Raw genomic sequence first — 22,028 nt, forward strand, 5'->3', positions numbered from 1 at the left:
TCGCAAACGTGTCAAGTTTGTAAAAACTTTTATTTGTAACTACAGTGAATTTCCAGCACAGAGCTTTTATTTTGAAGTGCAGTTTCCTGCTGTACAGTGAGTGACTAATGGTCACTCACTCAATGGTAAGTATGATGCTGAATGTATTTAACTGTGTGGACCTTTAATGACTAAGGAGAAATCTGGACCCATGGCTAGACCAGTTTGGAGCCAGTTGTCTAGATGGCACAAAAGAGTGTCTACAAATGCGGACAACAGGCCCAAGTTAAGCAGAATGAAGGATAAGGTCCAGTAAACCCAAAATGTAACGTCCTAATACGAGGACACAGGATCTCAGGAGGATATTCACCCTGCCCTCAAAGCAAACAGAGAGGGGAGGTGGTTTGTTTAGTTTGTCTCCTGCAGTGGAGGCGGAGTGAGAGCTCTTTGTTTTCTGTCCTATCTGTGCAGTGATCAGAGGCAGCAGGAGGCAGCAGGAGGCAGAGATCCGCAGCTGACAGACAGAGGAGACGCTGCTGCAAACATCCCTCTGACTTTATTCATTCTTCATCTTCACTTTCTTCTCCATCAAACCCAGTTTAACCAGCAGCAGAGGGGACCGCAGACCCACTGATGTCAGGCTGAACTCTGCTCTGCTCTTTTATTATTTACATCATCATTATAATTTATATCTGAAGTGTTTGTGGTGGTCGCGGAGATGCCGGTGCAGATCCCGGACGACTCGGACTTCTCCTCGTTCAAAGATCAGTGTCTGAGCGGAGACGGATGGATCAGCCGCTACAACAAGGGAGGAGTGACGGTGTGGTGCCGAGAGGAGGAGAGCAAGACGGTGCAGAAACTCAAGGTGAGGACTTACTGCTCTTCATCATCATAATCACGGAGTTACTCCTCTTCATCATCATTACATTAACTATCACAGCCTCCTGTGAGGGTCTGACTGCTCCCACATCAGCTACTGTCACCATGACATCAGTCTGTCCGGGTTAAATTACACTGTGTAAATAAAGTCTAAAAGTCTGTGTGTCAACGAGCTGAGACCAGCTGGTTTTTCAAAGTAAAAGTTTACATCGTTAAGGTGTTTAATAGCTGTATTGAACTCCTGATGATTATAAAAGATGAATGGATCTCCACAGTGACTGAAGCTTTCAGGTGAATTTAATGAGAGGAAGTGAGTAGAGCTGCAACAATTGATCTATTCCTGATGGACAAAAAAATAAATAGATAAAAAAATAAGTTTAAATAAATTTAAAAAAAAACAAAAAGAAAAGAAAATTAATAAATAAATAAAATACAGTAGAATGAAATACAAATAATATAAAAATAAATAAAAAGCAAAGGAAAAAAAATAGAAACTCAAAGGAAAAATATGAAAAATATAATAAATATATCTTGGTTTTGGACTGTGGTTAAATAAAACAAATATTTCTTCAGACTCTGGGAATTGTCGTTTTTTTTAAAAAAAATACTATGTTCTGACATTTTAAAGACAAAACAGTTACTAGATTAATTGTGAATGATTGACAATGACAAAAATTATTAGTTGTGTAGCCTTAGAAATAAGACACTTCCTACAAAACTCCAAATCTCCAGCAAACAACCAGAAACTGAAGGACTAATTATAATGATACCATCGGGTATGAATTTCACATTAAAATATTAGCTTTACAGGGATAAAATAAATCCGGTAAATCTACTTATTATTACAGTTTAGCACATATAAAATCCTGCTGCACAAACAGGTTCAAAGATAAAATGAGTCGTCTTAAAATTACATCATAAAACCAGGGTGTCTGCAGGTCCTTAAAAAAGTTTTCAAATGTCTTAAATTAAACGTCACAACAATAAAGACCTTAAAAGTCATTAAATAGCCTTAATTTTGTATTTGTTAGGTCTTAACTACTACAGACGTTTCATCTTTTTTAATTTGATTATCCATTTTTTAATGTCTTTTCTGAAAATGAGTGAAGCCTTTCTGTGTAAAAATCCACATTTATAATGTTACAAATCTTTAAAAAACTAAAACACTGTCATTTTGCTTCATACTTGGTAAAATGTAGACTCACTTAACTCACTCTAATAACCACATTCCTACATAACACCTTAGCTGTGATGCTTGAATAACGAAAACATGATTTGTCCAAAAATCTGTCCTAAATCGGGTTAAAATGTGTCTTGAATGGGTCATAAAAAGCATTAAATTTAACTGTCTGATACCTGGAGACACCCTGAAAATGTTTTTCAAAACATTCTCAACTCAAGGTCCACTTACTGTTTATGTGCCAGAGCTTTCAGCAGCATCTGGCAGTCAATGGATGAAGTTTGTGCAGTTGTCATGGAGATGACTTGGCTGATGTCACGTAACTTCAGTTTGAAAAGTGTGAGAATTAAGCCAAAGTTTGTGTTTGTCTATCTTTTGTTTCCACAGATAGGAGTGAAGTTCTCAGACTTTAGCAGAGGAACATAACAGAGACATTAAGAATAAAATATGATGAATTCAATATTAATGAGCTGTTAAACACCACAGACACACTGAAGGGAGATCACACATAAGACATAAAAATATATTAAAAATGAATAATGTGGAGAAACAGATGGTTGACATGAGTGTCAGAGAGCAGTCAGGTCAGACGTGTCAACTTTATTCTTCCTACTTCAGCTCTTCAGACTGAACAGACCGAGTCGGTTGGTTGAATCAACAGTTCCCCCTTCAGTTAGTCAGAGTCAATATTTAGTGACACAGATCTCTGTGTGAGAACTCGTCTGTGTGGTTAAACCAGTTTTAATGTACTGATGTGTAAATCTGAGTAAATATCAGCTGCAGGAACTGGAAACAAAAACACAGTAACTGACCGCAGAGAGCAAACGATCAGCGAGTCAATCAAGGATCACCAAACCCATCAGTTATCCATCAGGTGACAGTCAGCCTCTGGGGACGGTCACGGCCAGTGTTTCAGGAGATCCGGTTAAGATGGCAGATATCCAGGACAAGAGTCCTTCTGTGAGCCGGACATGTTGGCTAACCTCCTGCAACAGATGTGTGTGTATGAATGAAGATACAATTTTTAAAAGCTGATATAAAGCTAAATCATTCATGGATCCCGAGATTAAATTTCAGTCAGTGCATTCCGCCTCTCCTCACTGTACAGCTTGTAGCCATGTAGCCTCGTAGCATGTAGCCTGGGCGCCTGTAGCCCTGCAGTCCGTCGCCCTGAGGCCTGCAGTCCTAGCCTGGGGGCCTGTAGCTCTGTAGCCTGTAGCCCTGCAACTTGTAGCTCTGCAGCCCAGTGACCTGTGGCCCAGTAGCCTTTAGCCTGTAGCCCTGCACCTTGTAGCCCTATAGCCGAGTGACCTGTGGCCCCGTAGCTTGTAGCCCGGGTGCATGTTGCTCTGTAACCCTGTAGCCATGAAGCCTGGTGACCTGTAGCTTTGCAGCTTGTAGCCCTGTAGCCTGGTGACTTGTAGCCCTGACACCTGTAACCCGATGGCTTGTAGCCCTGCAGTCTGTCGCCCTGCAGTCTGTCGCCTTGAGGCCCGTAGTCCTATAGCCTGTAGCCTGGTGTCCTGTAGCTCTGCAGCTTGTAGCTCTGAAGTCTGTTGCCCTGCAGCCTGTAGCCTGGTGACCTGTAGTTCTGGAGCCCTGCAATCTGTTACCCTAAAGCCTGGTGATCTGTAGCCCTGAGGCCTGTAGCTCGTTGGCCTGTAGACCTGAGGTCTGTAGCTTGGTCACCTGTAGCCCTGTAGCCTGGTGACCTGTAGTCTGTAGCCCTGAGGCCTGTAGCCTGGTGACCTCCTGCAGAGGAAAAGCAAACCGGCGCTCAGCGTCAGTGTGCTGAAAAATTCAGAGCGGAAAGGAAAACGTAACGGCTGGAAACTTGAGGATGGAGGTGGTGAGGCGTTCAACCGACAGCAGAGCTGGGAGACGCTCCAACAGAAAGGGGACTGAGACAGAAACAGAAACCAGTTCATGTTCACTTCACAGGTTCTGTTTTCTTTACTGGAGCATTTCCAGTCTGGAGACACACTTTCCCTCCAAATATATCACATATATACACGATCTTCATGTTGTAGCCGTATGTGTTATTTTCACTGGTTAATGGGGGACGTGTCCTCACTTTGATTATTTCAGTTTTTTTTACCTGCAGTCTCTGAACGTTGTCCTCTGACAGTACAGACACCTCAGTGCAGAGGAGAGCAGATCTAAGCAGATCAACAGTTATTACTCAGAGCTCAGAGCAGTGAGCTGAGCAGCAGCCAGTGGAGCAGAGAGTCTGTCTGACTGCTGAAGGTTGTTGTCGCTGTATTCAGCTGAAAGCACCTGCAGCGACGACTCAGTGTGTCAGGTGGAGAAATTATTGAGAATGTATTTGTATTCCTAAAACTGCACTTGAGTTGAACATCATCAAAATGAAATAGTAACAGTAACTTTGCTTTCAACTGGAGATAAATGTGACAGTTATAAAACCATGTGGGAAACTTTTAGATGTTTTCTTCAGGGTGTCTTCAGGTCCTCAAAAAGTCTTCATGTCTTGAATTCAATTGTTTAAATATTAGGCCTTAAAAGTCATTAAATAGGCTTAAATTTGAATTTGTGAGGTCTTAAGTGCCACAAACATCTTTTTATCCCTATTTGTCAACATGAGTCAAACCTTTAAACCTACCACTGAAACTAATACTGTCTTTTTACTTTATACCTGCACTTACCTGTGTCCAAAAATGAGACACCCTGTTCTACTGAAGAGGATCAAATCTGAAGTGAGGTAGACATGAACACCACCTCTAATGAGAGATCATGTTGCTGCAGGATGTGGAAACACTTTGACTGAAAACAAGCCGACGAAAATCTGTAAAAGCAGCTTTAATATCATCAGAAGTGAAGTCATGGAGGAAGTTTGTTGACTGCAGAGAGAAGTTTGGGCTTTTCCTCTTCACTTCAGTACAGTAAGAGTTTAATCGCAGCATTGTCTAGTGGTCGTCAGAGGTACTGCAGCTGCAGACACTCCTGTTTGGGTGGCGTCTGCTGGCTGGTCAAACCATCGGTTAGTTGAGGCTAACTGATGTGTCTCACAGCTCTTTGGAAAGACGAGACATTGGCCGTGTCACACTGACCTCCATCTGGAAACAGATCTGTCAGACACACGACAACAACCAGCTGCTCTGTTTACAGACCGCCAAGGAAATCACTGCTCACACTGTGGACCTCTTTATACCACACATACACATAGATCTATATATGTATACTTTTAATATCAACCCTTTTAGTTTGAGGCCACAGATAAGAGAGAACTGTTTTCATCCCAAGGGAAATTGTTGTGCAGCAGTTGCAGAACAAAGTTAGAAAGAATGCAAATAATCATATGTAAACAATAAAGGTTTTCTGCAAGGTGAGAAAAACAAACGTAGACAATACAAGAAATGTAAACTGGTGCAAATTCTAAATATCATGAATAAACAGGTTGATGGTAAGGTGAAATTCACAATTGTATTCCCATTTATCTTCCTCTCAAAGTCTCATTAGCTTCAAATATGCATATTGTGCTTTTCCTTTGTTTGTTTGTTTTAGATGGTGGAAGTTATGTTTCTTAGCCCCTCGTTACCGTAAGGATGCAGGAACTTTATTAATCCAAAACCCCTAAAAACAGTCTCTGGTGTCTGATTCTCCAATGTGACAATTTGCTGCTTTTCTTTTTCTTTTTCGTTTTATTTTTTAATCTCCGTAAGTCTTGTCGTGGGTGTGAGTGCAAGCATCCATCTGTCCGCAGCTAATCCCGCAAACTACTGGACCAATCAGCCTAATATTTTATGTGCATATTTGTGACTGTATGCTCAAGGACTTCTCGTGGTTGCGATGATTCACAGTTACTGAAATTGTTGATTGTCTTACACCGTCATTGGGAGAGTTACTGCCTCAATCAAAGGAGTTCAAGTATCTCGGGGTCTTGTTCACGAGTGAGGGTAACATGGGGTGTGCGATGGATCGGCTTTTTGGTGCAGCGTCTGCAGTGATGTTGGTGCTGTGTGGGACCATCGTGGTGAAGATAGAGCTGAGTCAGAAGGCAAAGCTTTCGATTTACTGGTCCATCTACGTCCCAGCCCTCACCTATGGTCATGAGCTTTGGGTAATGACCGCAAGAATGAGGTCATGGGTACAAGCAGCCGAAATGAGTTTCCTCAGCCTTAGAGACAGATCAAGGAGCTCAGACATCCAGAGAGCTGCTGCTCCTTTGTGTTAAAAGGGGTCAGTTGAGGTGGTTCGGACATCTGATCAGGATCCTCCTGGGTGCCTCCTGTTAGAGGTGTTCTGGGCACGTCCCACTGGTAGGAGGCCCCGGGGCAGACCCAGAACATGCTGGAGGGATTACATATCTCATCTGGCCTGGGAACACCTTGGGGTCCCCCAGGAGGAGCTGGAAAGTGTTGCTGGAAAGAGGGACGTCTGGAATACTTTGACCCAACTTCAAATTAGCGTTTGAAAATGGATGGATACCGTGATTGACTGCTGACTCCTCACTTCTCTTAACCGGCCAGTAGGGGCTGTAAGTTTTTCGGAAATCATCTTGGCTAAAAACTACAAGCCTTACCATCTGTTGCAGGAACATTTTGATCTTCGTCGGGGCTCAAAATCTGATATCCATAGAGAACATTGGTCTGATTTTGAACCAGAGCATCTGCAGATTAATTCCATACCTGATATGTTATGATCCACTAAAGTTAGGCACCAAACAAGATGAATTAGTCCCTGTTTGTGTTGTCTTTGCCGCGATCTTGACTCTTAAGGGAGCCAGGCGGGACAAGTCCACCAGGCGCAGCTGCGATCTGGTTTTGTTGGACCTGCCGCACGGCGTTATACTACACTGGAAATGTTTCAGAAGAAGCAGAGCGTCTTTCCTGCCCGATGTCCCGTCAGATTTTGTTGATTTGGTCGTTTTATCTTGATGTTTGTGCCCCTACTATAAGAAAGTAAGCAGGCTGTGTAGTTAATGGTTTCATTTTTGCCTGTTTTAACTGTGTTTATTGTTTTAATTTCTTACTTTGTTGTGCTGTAGCAGACAGACAAAGCTAATACAATGTAAAGTCCAGTTATGAACAACATGGAACAAAGATTTGTGGCTGTTTCAGTCATTAGAACTACATTAATCCTCATAAGTATGTTGTATCGACAGGTTGTTAGCAGCAAAGTCTGCTTGGTGTGTTGCACCGTGGCTCCGTCACAAATAGATGAGGTGTGTAGTTTTATTAGCTTCTGAAACATGCTGCAGTATGTCTGCTGCAGTTACAAGAGTTGTCTAGAGTGGCAGCAATCAGCTCAAACGGCCGCCTGGCAGAGATCTGCACTCTGAGTGCACCTCTCCAGTTATAAACTGTAAAACCTGAAAAACATAATTAACAGTTTGATGATGAAGTTTAATGATTTCTCTGCAGTAATAATATGAATACAGAAATATAAGACAGATGAGCTGAGAGAGGAGTCAGACGTGTCGTATGAACAGAGGTGTAATTAGTGCAGAAACGAGAAGCTCATTAATAATTAACGACTCTGATCCATCGCTCCTTCAGGTGCTCAGAGAGTGTTTGACCTGAGGCTGACCACAGGAAGTTAACCACAGGACTACAGGAAGTCACTGTGGACACATGGGAGGGTGTGTGTTACTGAGCAACACACACACACACTGATACAAAAGCAGAGCTGATGATGATGACGAGGATGATGGCTCCTGTTTTAATAATTCAGGGAGTCTTTCTGGAGCAGCGAGGCGCTTCTCCACACACATGAATAATTAAAACTCTCCTGACGACACCTCACACTGAACCAGGAGAGCAGGAACACAGATATTGAACAGTTTTACCTGTGGACAGGTGCTGGTTAAAGACCCTGAAAATATCAAAGGCTGAGATATCAATTGATCAATTAATTTGTCACATATAAGGTACAGATCTTCAAGGATGTGGCTTCATTTAGGATCCTTGTGTCCTGAGGGTAGGAGCTCCTCCTGAGCCTATCAGTGGTGCTGGCCGTGTGTAACCTTTGTATTGTTCCTGACCTCAACAGGGAGAAAAGGCAGTTATCTGGATGGTTGGGATCTTTAATGAATCTCCTGGACTTATTCTTGTAGCGCCTGGTGTAAAGATCCTTTAGGCAGGATAGATCAGCACCTATAGTGTGTTCACCTTACAGTTCCGTTCAGTGCTGTGTTTGAACCAAGCAGTGATGTTCCCCGTCAGGACGTTCTTGATGGTGCAGTAGTAGAATTCCCTCAGACATCTGAGGTTAAACAGTCTCTGCCTTGCCTTTCTTACCACTGAGTCAGTATGCAGTGCCCAGGTCAGGCTCTCAGGAATGTGGACAACAAGGTGCTGTCCACCCTCTCCATTAGATCTGAGTATCACTTAAAAAATGATGATAGCCTTACCAATACCAATATCCTTAAAGTGATACCGATACCAGTAGTGTACTTCTTTAATATATTTTTTTCTACTTCATTCAATCCCATCATGTGAATGGAAGTATTCAGCTGCGTAAACCGCCACCAGACACCACAGGCGTTAAGTATAGCCATGCTTTCAATCATTTTGGTGGCATCTCAGCTCACTGAACTGCCAGCTGTGTCCAAGAAACTATGCTCAACTTCACCACACCACAGGCTATATGGGTTGTAGCTGCTGCAGTAGTGTGCCAATCACACGTCACATCAAAAAGAACCATAAAATGGTCATTCTTTAAGATAAGGGCAGAAAAAAAGATGGAATGGCCAATGGCAGGTATTACTTGACTGAAGAATTTTCAATACTTCTTGGTACAGGGTTATGTTGAATGATACCTTAAAGGTATCAGGTACCAACACCCAACCCTACTCTCTACCGAGGACCTTTTAATATTAAGAAGGATGGAGTTCCTTTGCTGCTTCTTCCTAGTGTTCACTATCATCTTAGTTTCGCTGATGTTCAGGGGTAGATTATTGTCCTGACATGAATGGATCAGGTCCTCTTCTTCCTTCAGGTGGTAGTTATGTGTCATCAGCACACTTTATTATGGTGTTTGAGTTGGAAGTGGCTACACAGTCGTGTTTGCACGGGGACTACAGTTGGGGACTTAAAACGCAGCCCTGGGGTGCTCCAGTGTTACGGCCTAGACACACCAAACCAAAGGTTGTCCAGTGGTGAGTGTCTGTTGCCCTAGTTTTTGCATTGTGTCCTGCACCGTTTGCCCTTGTCATCATTTTTTTTGCCGATTCAGCATGTCGAATTATCATCAGAGACTGTGTTTACAAGGTCTTTAGTATCCTGGTTTTGAGCATATCCGGGATATGATGTTTACATGGAACACAGAGAAACCCGGTTATTCATATCCCTGTATACATGATAAATACCAGTAACCCGTTTTCTGATCACTGCATCCTATCTGCACAGGCGTGTGTTATGTCTTTTACGTCTTTTGTTTACAACAGATTGAGCGGGAAATATGATATATTTATTATTTTTAGAAGTAAGACAAAAATGAGACCTCTGTGGCTTCTAGCGGGCTTAGCGTTAGTAAATACTCACGTCGCATTACAGCTATGGCTCATCCACTTCATCTTCAGCAATGGGAGGAGAGAGCGACAACAAATATTGAATACGTCACTAACTTTGATAGGTATTCGGCTGTCACTGCGACCACGCAGTACAAGGCGACAGTGGATGAAAATACGTAGCCGTGACTGGTGGGATAGGATCATTCTCATGGAGTTTACAGATTCAGAGTGGAGAGAAAACTTCAGAATGAGCAGGGCATTCTTCAGCCGGCTGTGTGACGTAGTTGAACCATTCATGAAACCGGGATAAGGCGTATACATGCTCCAGTATCCCGGCTTCTATCGGAGTACTACAGGTGGCAAAACCGGGTTTCTTGAAACCGGGAAAAGGGCATAACCCGGTTTCTGAATTCGGGATATGGTGTTTACATGCACAAACACAAAAACGGGATACTTAAAAAACCCAATAAAAACCGGGATACTAAAGACCTTGTAAACACAGTCAGAGACAGCAGAGCCCATTGATGAATGAAAATCATTCCAAGTGGCCGTTCAGCTCAGTGCACGAGAAGAGAGACAGAAGTGAAGAAAGCAAACAAACAGCTAAAGTCAAGAAGGAGTGAGATCAAAACAAACTTCTTATATTAGGTAAGATGGTTTTTTTTTTTAGTTATTGAGCTCTTCAGCAGAAGCACTTTGTAGTTGTTTGTGTTGTTCGTAATCATCGGGGTGTTGCTAATATGCTAACTGGCTAACTCTTGTTTGAGTCCGTCTTGTCGGTTTCTGGTTTCCTTTTTTAACACCAAATACAGATTACTGCCACCTGCTGGTGTGAGAGTTATCTCCTCTCAAGCAGGCGCAGAGCGTATGTACTAGTTGGCTGTCAGCTGTAGTTTTTACAGTGTGTTCAAGTGAAACTTTTTGGCTGAGACGCAGGCAACATGATGTGATGCAACAGTTGGCCTTTATCGCCACTGCTTCTTTCATGTTGGTTTGGTGTGTCCAGGCCTTTAAGGATGAGGGAGGAAGAGGTGTGTCCATCCACTCACGTCACCTACGGTCTACTTGTCAGGAAATCAAGGATCCACATGCCCAGTGCCAGCTTTTTGAGGGGTGCTTGTAATCTGTCATAGTTCTAAGACCTTGCAACACGCTTCTGGGATTGCCCTCCTGGAATTGGACCACTTTCTTCCTGTTGTCCCTTTTCCTTGATTAGTGCTTTTCTTGTAGGGCTTTTCCATTAGCACTTTGGCCATGCCAAGTCAAACCATGCTGCACCAATTTGCGTTTCCATTGTCAGTTTTAACATACCAAGCATCTGTATGGAGTCGTGTCAAGTTACTGCTGATGAAAACTCAACATTTGCTCATTTTGGTGCTTCAAATTAAAAGCTTATGCATGACAAAATAATGGCAGACTTACATTGTGAAGAATTTTTAAGGAAATGAAATGTGTTTATCACTGAATTAGCAGAGCTTGTTAGCAGCATTCTATAATGAAAACAAGTCTATTAATACCACAGAGAGGAAAGTAGGTTCTTACTGCACCTCTGCAAACAGCTCATCTTCTTTTACCTGCCTTGCTGTATGATGGAAAAACATTTAGCTGCAGATATGGACGTCATCGACTCAAAGCAAGCCGTCATCAGTTGAAGACACACCTTCCAGCTGATAGCCCTGTTGTAATGGAGACGCATATCCTTGCTGCGCTGGGCTGTCGCACCAAGTCCAACCAAGTCAAGTGAAGCCAGCACGTGTTGATAGAATAACGTCATTGCTTTGTAGGCTGCTGCTTTTAAATTGTCCATGTTTCCAGACTCCAGCCTGAAGTTGTTGGCTGCAGTGCATGTTTATGGTATCCCGGATGATTCTGGAAATTCATGGTTTCTGGTTGTGGAATATTTCAGTTGTAATTTTGGGTACAGATGCTTCTGTGGATCTGTGACTTGTCTGACTATTTGTTGACCAGCAACCACTGTAAGCATTGAACAGCATCTTAAATTCAACAACAGGACAAACTGCTCACAAGCTTATAAGATAACAAGATGCATAGTATAAATCAGACAAATTTGAAGTTGTTGGAAGCTTGATTTGCTCTCTTTTAAATAAGCTAGGCTAACAGTTTCCCCCTGTTCCCAGTCTTTGTGCTAAGCTAGGCTGAAAATATCTGTACTCTTTTCGTCTGACTGAAGAACGTGGAAAGTTGTTTTCATATTCTTTTATTTGGTCAGTGTAATATTCTTTCACTTTATGTTTTCACAGCACACGATATGAAGTAAAATAAAGGCGTGACACGAGCAGTTTGAACTCAGTGCCAACTGCAGGTCACATCATCACCATTCTTTACTGAAACACTTGACAGAAATGACACAGACTGAGGAAGGAATAGATGTAAAGACCACTGCTGAGTGACAGACAGACAAAGACATGAAGCTCAGGACTTTATGAATGATTAACACTGCAGCAGAGCTGTGCTGATTGAGTTACACGGAGCGTTTTACAGCAATGACCCTCACAATATCTGATGACTGCAGCTCAGCCAAGCCCAACGCCCCTGTAAGACTACAGCAGTGGAAAAAAGTGACGTCCTACAGTAAGCAGCCATCTCACATGACGTCCAACGCTCTCAGGGCAGGTCTGTTTTCAACCTGTCTCCTATTAAGGTCTCAAAAGAATAAAAGTAAAGTTTGGCTGAAATCTGGTGGACAAGGAAAATTATAGATGTCCAAATAAGAGACATTTTGAGCTCTCTTGCAGAAGTTCAAGCACATCTATTTGTTATTTTTTACACCCATAGCCAGCAAAATTTACAAACCAAACTTTAAATGTTATTCCTGGGGATTCTTGTTGTACCAGAGTTGCTTCTTTAGTTGTAGTTTCTTCAAAAAGAATATGGTTTCACAAATCTGTTGTGCAATTTAAACCAAAATCCGGCAGAAATGTGACAGAATTGCAGCAAATGTGGAAAAAATACAGCAAAAATTGAGCTAAAATATAAAATACAGCAGTAATAACGGCTATGATGTGGATCATAACAGGATTTCACTAATGTATTTTTGGGCCAGATGTTGTTTAGCCTTGTACATAAGAAGTAAACTCTGTATATCATTTCTGAAATTACACGGGGCAGTAAAAGGGGGCTCCGATAGGGTGATGTGATAAAGCTTCCTTAAATTTGCTCTTTGAATTTTAGACTCTGGCTCAAGTAGGAACAGATGGAGATGCAAGAGTCCAAGTGGGATGAGATAAAAATAATGGATAACTTTATCCAAGACCTAATTTTGGATTTAAGTGGAGAAAGCAGGACTGCACAGCCTTAATGAATTGAGCATCAAACAGCACTTTCCTAATAAAGGTTATTAGAGATTAGGTGGATCGAGTTTGGAGGATTGAATTGAATAATTTCGGATTTATTGTCATTTAGCAGCTGGATATCCAATACTTGTCAAGACTGCTGATGTCACCAGGTGTTGGTGCATACAGATGGTTGTCATTAGCATAAAAATTTATATTAATTTGATATTATACAAAAAAAAAGTCCCCAAGAAGAACCATGTTAACAGAAAAGTATAAAGGACCTAAACTGGAGCCCTGTGGAACACCACATGTGAGATGTGCAGCACAGGAAGAAACATGTTTAACAGAAACAGTGGCTTTTGGTTGTTGAGGTCAGATTTGCACCAGTATCAGAAATGTTGACCCACATCTCAAGATGTAAACAAGAAGTAGTGCGTCCTTTGCTAAGGCTAATGGGATATGTTGTCAGGGCACAGGTTCACTCTGCAGTTATAGAGCTGCTGGTTCTCTGCCGACCTGAAGGTTGAACACTGAAATCCCAGACTGACTGATAAGATCTGAGCAGGGAAAGTGAAGCTGCTTCCGAGCAAGGCATTGTGTGATCCGGTGTCTCCTCTAACAACAGAACCATTGGTTTGGTTCGTAAGAAGTTCAGACAACAGGAGAACAGTCAGATCCATCCAAATAAATTAACCAATCCCTGCATTATTTTTTATTAGTATTTCACAAACAGTCAGTTAATTCAGTTCGAAACTGTAAGAAGAACGACTGAAATAAAATCAAACCTTAACCAGAACAAAATAAAATCCTACAGGCTGTCCTCATGCGTTGCTAGTACACATACCTACCAAAAGCAATGCACCAAAATTTGTTTAAAATCCACGTAATCGGGAAGGCTGCAATCACGCTTCCAATACACTGATGGGTGTAAAGAAGGAAGTAGAATAAGAGAGCAATAGTCCATGTAAGCAGGTGGGGGGCGATGGATGGGTCAAACAAACAAAGGACTTTCCCCCTGGAGACCAGTGTTTGTGTCCCTTACATAATTTCACTTGACTAAAATTAGCCAATGTAACTTTACATCAAGTATGTAAGTGGGTTACATAACGTGACAACACACAACAATGTTTCTATTCCTAAACCAAACCTACCTAACTTTACTTGCTTAAACCCTAGCTATTTAACTTTGTGTTAAGTATGTAACATGATGACGTCGTTTGTGGGGTGCCAGTTTGTTAGAAATTATACAAACCATTGTATGAAGATACGTTGATTCTTGAAAAACTCTCCGTCCGTTCAGCTGCAGAGCTTCAAATTTATTTATTTATTTTAAAATTTAACTTTAACCAGAAAAAACTCTCTCTTTTTCAAGAGTGTCCTGGCGGAGACAGGCAGCATCATAAAGTTACAGACATAGAGCAAAAATACAGAATAAAAATGTAAAGCTCTAAAACAAGGAATACAAAAGGCAAAAAAAGATCGCTACAAAGAAAAGCCAAAAAGTATGTTACTATATACTAGAAATGAATCATAAAAATGCAAAAAACAACAACTACACATAATTACAAAGACCAGCTAAGACACACCATGACATAGAGAAGACTGTGCACAAAAATCCTGCAACAGTGCTTTGAAACAGCCGTGGGTAACCAGTGAGTGCAACTTTAAGTCCCTCTGCAGAGGATTCCACACATAAGGAGCTGCAGACAAAAAAGCTCGCTTGCTGAACTCCGTATGTACCCTTGGTACAGACAATAAAAACATGTTCTGTGAACAGAGCCGAGCCATTTTCAATTTAGTCAAATAGAACTGAGGTTGAGCTGGAAAGCAATGTTGCTGTCCACCAGTGATAAAAATGTCAAAACGAGTATTTAAAAGACAAATGTTCCTCAAAAAGCTGCTGAAAGGTGCAGGTGGGATTTGTTCAGAGAATCAGCAGCAGGTGTGCAGAGGGGGACAGGGTCAGGTGGACCTCTGGTGGACAGGTGGTGAATGACAGTGTCTGCAGGGTCTTGTAGTTTTTATAATGTTTGTTGTTTTCTCTACTTTTGTATTTATCTTGTACATTTATATTTATTAGGTCTTTTTGTGGGTGAAAATTTGTGGACCATGTGCATTTATTGTTTGGTTGATTGTTGTTTGTCCAACAAAATAATTGAAGATCAAAAGAAATCTGCCAAGATAAGAGGAGGAGAGATGTTTAACAGTCTTCTAAGAATTTAGTTATTTTTCCTAAAACAGGGAATTATTTTGGAAACGGCTGCAAAATATGGAGTGAAAAATAACCTGAGCTGTCAACCAGCAGGTTTCTCTGCACCTCTGCATATCTTAGACAGAAGGATGAAGGACCTTGAGCTTCAGATATTACACAACACATCCTACACTGCTGCATTTATAACTCTGAATGCTCTCTGTGTTTCTCTGCAGTTTGTTTCATTTTTCTCCTCAGCGACTCTCAGGAAAACCATCCAGCTGATTTAACACGCAATAAAAAAACTGTAGCTCAGACATTAAATCCTCTTTACCTCCTCACACTGACATGGACATTATCTCAGTGTTTCTCTCCTGGTGATGTGCAGTCAACATCATTAAACCTACAGAAAACTGGTTTATAATAACACTTGATATGATATTATCCTGCTCAGGAGAATTAGCTTTGAAGAAACAGTCTGTGCTTGTATGAATTCACACAGGTGTGTAACTCTGCTCTCTGATCCTACATGATGTGGCTAAATGTCCAAGACTGGCAGAAAATGTTGGAGCAGTAGAGAAGTGGTACTTAACATCATAATGTGCTGCGTAATATCCTCGTCAGCTGCTTTGTTGAACGGTAAGGTGTTATGTAATGCTCTGCACCCTTTGCAGCACCTTATGTTGGGTTCAGACTACCAGCCTGAAAAACAATCTTGACAGATGAAGGACACTAGGGATTAAAATGGACATCAGACATGACGGTCAGTGGTTTTATACTGTATAGTTTGTCATACAAAACCAACATGGAAGTGCCAAAAACTGCAGTTCATCTCATGACCACCTGAGGCTGGCTCCAAATCAGTAAGTCCCCAACGACCTCCATGTTTAAATGCCCAACGTAACTCAACGTCTCTAGGAGACATCTGGATGCCTCTGGATGAAGTTTCAACCAACATGGATGAGAAACTGAAGTGCTTCGGACCGTGGAAAATTCAAACATCTCCATTTTTATGTCAGTTGCAACTGTGCAGATTTCACCTGCTGATGAGTGGCCATTACATTTACTGTTTCTGTCTTAGATGAGGATAGTGTGTAAGGACGTGACGCCAGAGACGCTGTACGATGTCCTCCACGACACCAGCTACCGCAGGAAGTGGGACACCAACATGATCGACACGTATGACATCGGCAGGCTGACCGCCAACGCGGACGTCGGATATTATTCCTGTGAGTTCAGCTCTGATGTGAAACTACCTCAGCTAGCATCAATACATCACCTCTCTGTGGATTTATATAATTTCTATGTTTATTTCTACAGTTATAGTGTATTCTAATGTTTTTGTGTTGTTTGAAGGGAAATGTCCGAGCCCTCTGAAGAACAGAGACTTTGTGACGATGAGATCTTGGCTTCCTCTCGGCAACGACTACCTGATCATCAACTACTCCGTCAAACACCCGGTGAGCATTTTTTTAGGCTTACCTCCATCTATGCTGTCGTCTTCACAGAGTTTGTTATAAATAGTGTTAGTTCAGGCAGGACATGATGTCATCTGATAGATCACATGATTCCTTTCTGCAAATCTCACTCAGGGTGCCCTATTTAAACTGCTCTGGCCTACCTGCTGTTGCTGCTTCCTCTGCTAGCCACTTTGCAACCTGCCTTCACCCCAGCTCCTCCTTTTCATGTTGTGTCTGACTTAGCAGTCAGTCATTTCTGTTTGTCATTGATGCTGCTCTGTTCTGTTCCTGGGGGGTCTTTACTGCTGCTCTCCCTGCCTTAGGCTTTCCATGTAGGCGTATGGAAGGGCAGGGATGTGTGCTCTCTGCCTTGGGCTTTCCCCGATTGCATGTGGAAGGGCAGAGAGGTGTGCTCTCTCCGCTTTAAGGTGCTGACACACCAAACCGAAATCAAAGAACCAGCGGCGACGAAAGCCAACTGCTGCATCGTCTACGTCGCCTCACGTCGCCCTGTGTCAGCTGCATTTGAACACACTACACGGACTACATCCAACAGCCAAGTAGCACGTACGTTCTGCGCCTGCGTGAGAGAGAGCGGAGTGAGAGAGTGGTACATCCTGTCAGCCAAGGGGTTTCCTATCTGTGCAGCCGAGCACCGCAGCACCTCCACGGACTATTACATCCAGATGGTCCCGGTGTTTCCTCCGCAGGCTCCACTTCACTCAGCTGCCCGATAAACACGCTGCTTCTTCCCACTTATAACAAACCAGGGCTCGGTGCTCCGGTTGGATCCAAACGGAGAGCCGGGGCTAGCTCAGAGACTAGAAGAGGCTAACTGGCTGTGCTTCCCTCGGTCATGCTGCGGCTAACGCTCCGCTAGCCGCTCCCAGCTAGCCCCAGCTCTCTGTTTGGATTCTCTCTGACGCCAAAGTGCCGACGGTACGGGACACACTGCAAAAACTAGGCCAACAGACGCTCACCGACGGCCCGACTTTGGTCGATGGCCAACCGTCAGCTTGGTGTGTCAGGACCTTTAGGCTTTCCGTGTAGGCCTAGGAAAGTCAGAGAGGCCCCAGAACAGAGCCATGCCGCCAAATATAATACTGCAAGTGGAAATAAAGTTTGCTTTGACTAAAGTGGTCCTGACTGAAGTACACTCCAGGCAGAAGTAAAGCCACAGTTTTCAATTAGAATAAATATTATTTAACTAAACTTGTTTTTCAGAAACCCTTAAAGTCTGTGCTGTCTGCCGGACATTAAAGCAGGTTTATAACCTGTTTCACAAACTAACGCTCTGTTTGTTTAACCACGCTGTAACACACACAGTGACTTCTGGTTACCACAAGGTAAGATGATAAAAAGCTGGTTTGTTACCAACTAAATCAGCTTTTTCCAAAGGAGGTGCAGTGGGACCCTGGGGAGCCTTAGAGCTGAGAGTGCCCCAAGATTTATGTCAAAACACATAAATGAGCTTTAAACTTGTGTTTTCTGACATTTAGGTTTGCCAGGTTCACAGCCAGCAGAAACAGAAACTGTCAGAGCAGTGATGTAAAGATCTGTCACTTTAACTATCATGGCCCAAAATACAGTCTGTGACCCCAATACCAGAAACAAGAACAGAAATCAGACTGAAAGATTCCAGATTTTAGAGGAGAGATGACGCTGACTGTCTCATATTGTCGCCTGGTTTTGAGACAAAACACCTCAATTTAACCAGCAAATAAAACATACATACTTGGACAGGATGCAGTGTTACTAAAGGTTTGGGGAGTATGTATCTAAAGCATCCTTTCTGGGACTAAGACTCCACATTTAGCTGCAGTAGAGATGCATGAAAGGGTTCTGCAGGACTGTCAGTGTGAGTTTTAGTTTAGAGTAAAAGGCGATCACCAGAGAGCTTTAAAGCTTATGGTTCCCTTTGCAGCTGGATTTAGTGCTCTCATTTGCATGAAACTAAAATACTGGTCCAGGTTAAACGCTATATGCTCAGGCTCTGAAAAAAATTAGATGTAAATTCAGCTTAGAGACAAAAAAATCTTCATGTTCAGCAGATGTTTCCTGGTGTTTAAAATTCTAGGTCACTCCATTGTTTGTACGCCCTGAAAACTTAAATGTACACAGTTCTGAATCGCATCAAACAGCATCTTAACACAGTGTGAACCAGCCTCTAAGCAAGACCTTTAAAATGAACAGGTCTACTCTGTGTGTCTCCTCAGCAACATCCTCCTAAGAAGGACTATGTCCGAGCCGTGTCCCTGTTGACCGGATACCTGATCCAGTCCAGCGGAGCCAACTGCTCCACCCTCTACTACCTGACCCAGATGGACCCCAGAGGTGAGACAACACAAGAGGCTGACACATCAACGTAACACACTCTTCAGACACAGATAGCGCACTAAACATAAAGTCATTTTACTGGTTTACAGTTTGAATGTAGAAGAGATGAGAAGACAGTCAGTTGGTAGTGTGTGTGTGTGTGTGTGTGTGTGTGTGTTGGAGCAGAAACAGGAAGTCTGTGTGTTGCCTCCAGCCAGTAAAAACACTAAGAAGCAACTTTTACCAGTTTGCTGAAGTCAGCTTTTTGCACACATTAATTATGTCCTGAGGTGTGTGTGTGTGTGTGTGTGTGTGTGTGTGTGTGTGTGTTATATAGTGTGAGCAGATGTGTATTAACTAGTACACCATGATTAGACTGAGCTGTGCATAGTGCAGTTACACAAGTACAAACACACGTTAGTCACCCAAACTGTGATTGTAAAGTCCCTTTGTTATAGTGTTAAAGTATCTTTAAACCATTTGTTGTTTAACTTTATCCTGAACTTAACTGAATCTTTACCTTTTAACTAAATCTGATCTCTCAAACGGCCCTTAAGGGAGTGAGGTCAAGACAAAAAGTCCCAAAAAAGTCACCACTATCCTAAAATGTCCTCACTTTTAAAAAACATCACTTTTTAAATATGTCTATGATTTCTCAAAACATCATAGCTTTCTAAAAATGTCATAACTTTTCTAAAAATGTCCATAATTTCTGAAAATGTCTATTATCTCTAAAATGTCATCTCTTTTAAAATGTCCTTCACTTTTTAAAAATGTCATCACTTTGAAAAAAAAGATCACTTTCTAAAGCCATAACTTTCTAAAAATGTCTATAATTTCTAAAAATGTCACTTTATACATTTTGCTTCACTTTCACAAAAAACATAACTTTCTAAAAACATCCTCACTTTCTAAAATTGTCCATAATTTTTAAAGATATCACCACTTGGTAAAAATCACTCATGTTGTCCTCTCTGTCTGCAGGTTCGTTACCAAAGTGGGTCGTGAACAGAGTTTCTCAGTTTGTGGCTCCAAAGGTAAAATCTTTCTTCTGTAAATATGAGATAAATATTTTTATCCACCAGAGAAACCACCTGTCTCTTCATCGAGTGTGTCCTCACTGTGTCTTCGTCCTCTCAGGCGATGAGGAAGATCTACAAGGCGTCTCTGAAGTACCCAGAGTGGAAAAGGAAGCACAACCCGAACTTGAAGCCGTGGATGTTTCCGGAGCAGAACTCGCTGCCGTGCATCAACGTGTCGGAGCTGACGGTGCAGCGAGCCGACTCCCTGGAGAACATCGACGAGAGCGGACTGAGCGAGGACAAGACGCACAACAGCGACGACGATGAGACTTAAACAGACTGAAAACACGACGTCTCATTTCCTGTTTGTGGGTTTGTTTGTTTGTCACAGTGATGAGAGCCGGACGAGACTTCAGCGGGACTCTGACTGTTTTTATCTGCACATACGTTTGTTCTTCTGTCGTCACTCTGTTCTGTCACATCAGCTCCAGATCTGCTCCAGTGACGTCTGTAGATGTTCAGTGTTTCACAGATTTACCAGTTTAGACCAATAAAGACACCTGGTTCAGGTGAGGCAAAGATGGTGGTCATGATTCAAGTCTCTGCACGTCCTCACAGGTGTTCACAGGGGATCTGCTCAGGTTAAAGGTGGGCGGAGTTAAAATGTAAATGAGTGAGGTCACTAAACTGTATGTACCAATAGCTGGATTTTTTTCTGTAAAATGGAAGTTGTTGTTAAATTAAATTGGAATAAGAAGATGAGAAGACAGGAACATGTAATGTAACGGGGCTGCAAATAATGATTTTTTTTATTATCAGTGAATCTGCAGATTATCCATTAATTGATCTATTAAGTGTTACAAACTGTGAAAAATGCAGTTTAAAATTTCCCGTAGTCCACAGTGAAGCACAGGATTATCACAGGATTGACTAATCGTTGCAGCTCCGTAGAGGAGCAGTCAGTTAAGACATTACAACTCACAACATGTAGAAACAGGACTTTACATAAGACTAAACACAGTTATTATACTGTATAGTTTTTCAATTAAGGTTGACCATGTCAGACAAAAGGCCAGAAATATACTTGTTTTTTAACCACGTGTTTGCGTAAACAACCTGCTGTGTCGCAGTTGGGAGAAATTTTCCTCGATGATTTTCTACCAGAAAGGGATCTCTTGGTTAAGGTCGGGAAAAAAGTTATGGTTTGGGTTAAAATGAATGGATTTCTGTCAGACAGGGCTCTCTGGGAGAAAGCCTACAAGGGAAACTTCTGCCATGTGCAGCTCTGTCTTCAACAGAATATTTAACATACTTGTAATGCAGGCTACGACGTGTGTTCCTGGAGGATTCCACCAGAGGGCGCACCAGAGACTTTAAAATTTACAGAAAAATAAACATGGCGACTCTTGAGGAGGTTAATTTATTGTTAATTTTGAGATAAGTAAGCGACGGAGGCGCCAACGTAGCCTGAGTGTCAGACTGAAGCTCCCAGAACCTCCAGTCTGACATGGCTTCCATTGAAGGCGATTTACAAGGGGGAGGGAATTTGATTTTTCCCTAACCAATCAATAGAGATCAACGACTCACCCAGAATCTGACGTCATTAGTATCCATGCCTCGGGGGTGCCGAAAACAAGCAAGCATTGCCCGTTTAAAATGTCTCCATCGTCGTGCACGCCCAGCTGCATCGCTGTTAAATCCAGTTTAGCAGCTTCCTTAATTTGGTCCTCCATTAACGCGAGTAGTGGCGAAATACCTCGATAGCATCGTTAATGTGGTCTGTAGGATCTGTAGCGGTCGCCATTGTTGCTATCCTCACCAGTTACCCACCGGCGTACAGCTTGACATCAGCGTGGTGCTGATTGGCTAATCGCTAGACCCCCGGCGTTCAGTGGTCCGTCCATCGTTTGGACGAGATAAATTGCAAATTCATTGCAGTGTGCCAGACCGGAGACGCAAGCCTACTCAGTTGAGTGGGCGGGGTCTATGGTCTGGAACCAGGCTAGCGCCAAAGCAAATAGTGTGTAAGGCCTTTAAATCAAGCACGTCATGACAACGGTGAATATGAGTGTGTCTCAAATCGCTAGCTAGTGAATGCTAACGTTAGCACTCGTATCATTGTTTGTGGTACCAAATCATTACTGACCCAACAAACATTACTACAGCCTTTTTTTGACAACAGTTTTGGTACTTAGTGTAAAATTCGTGCAGGCTATAACTAACAGACTCCTTGT

The 22,028-nt window shown here is 42.4% G+C and overlaps 1 protein-coding gene across 1 annotated transcript; it reads left to right on the plus strand.

Annotated features, from left to right (window-relative positions):
- Positions 1-398: 398 nt before the first annotated feature.
- Positions 399-20,375, plus strand: stard15 (StAR-related lipid transfer (START) domain containing 15). Its single transcript, XM_033632610.2, has 6 exons — positions 399-844; positions 16,078-16,225; positions 16,353-16,456; positions 18,673-18,790; positions 19,757-19,809; positions 19,913-20,375. The coding sequence occupies exons 1-6, from the start codon at positions 698-700 to the stop codon at positions 20,126-20,128; spliced, it is 786 nt and encodes a 261-aa protein (XP_033488501.1). The 5' UTR covers positions 399-697; the 3' UTR covers positions 20,129-20,375.
- The last annotated feature ends 1,653 nt before the right edge of the window (positions 20,376-22,028 follow it).

Source organism: Epinephelus lanceolatus, chromosome 7, assembly GCF_041903045.1.
Source record: "Epinephelus lanceolatus isolate andai-2023 chromosome 7, ASM4190304v1, whole genome shotgun sequence".
NCBI classification, from domain to species: Eukaryota; Metazoa; Chordata; class Actinopteri; order Perciformes; family Serranidae; genus Epinephelus; species Epinephelus lanceolatus.

What these genes read in the sequence shown, in the direction of transcription:
- stard15 (XM_033632610.2), top strand. Translation starts at nt 698, where the DNA reads ATGCCGGTGCAGATCCCGGACGACTCGGACTTCTCCTCGTTCAAAGAT. An exon ending in AGACGGTGCAGAAACTCAAG is followed by an intron (nt 845 to 16,077) that starts GTGAGGACTTAC and finishes TTTCTGTCTTAG; the next exon opens with ATGAGGATAGTGTGTAAGGA. An exon ending in ACTACTCCGTCAAACACCCG is followed by an intron (nt 16,457 to 18,672) that starts GTGAGCATTTTT and finishes GTGTCTCCTCAG; the next exon opens with CAACATCCTCCTAAGAAGGA.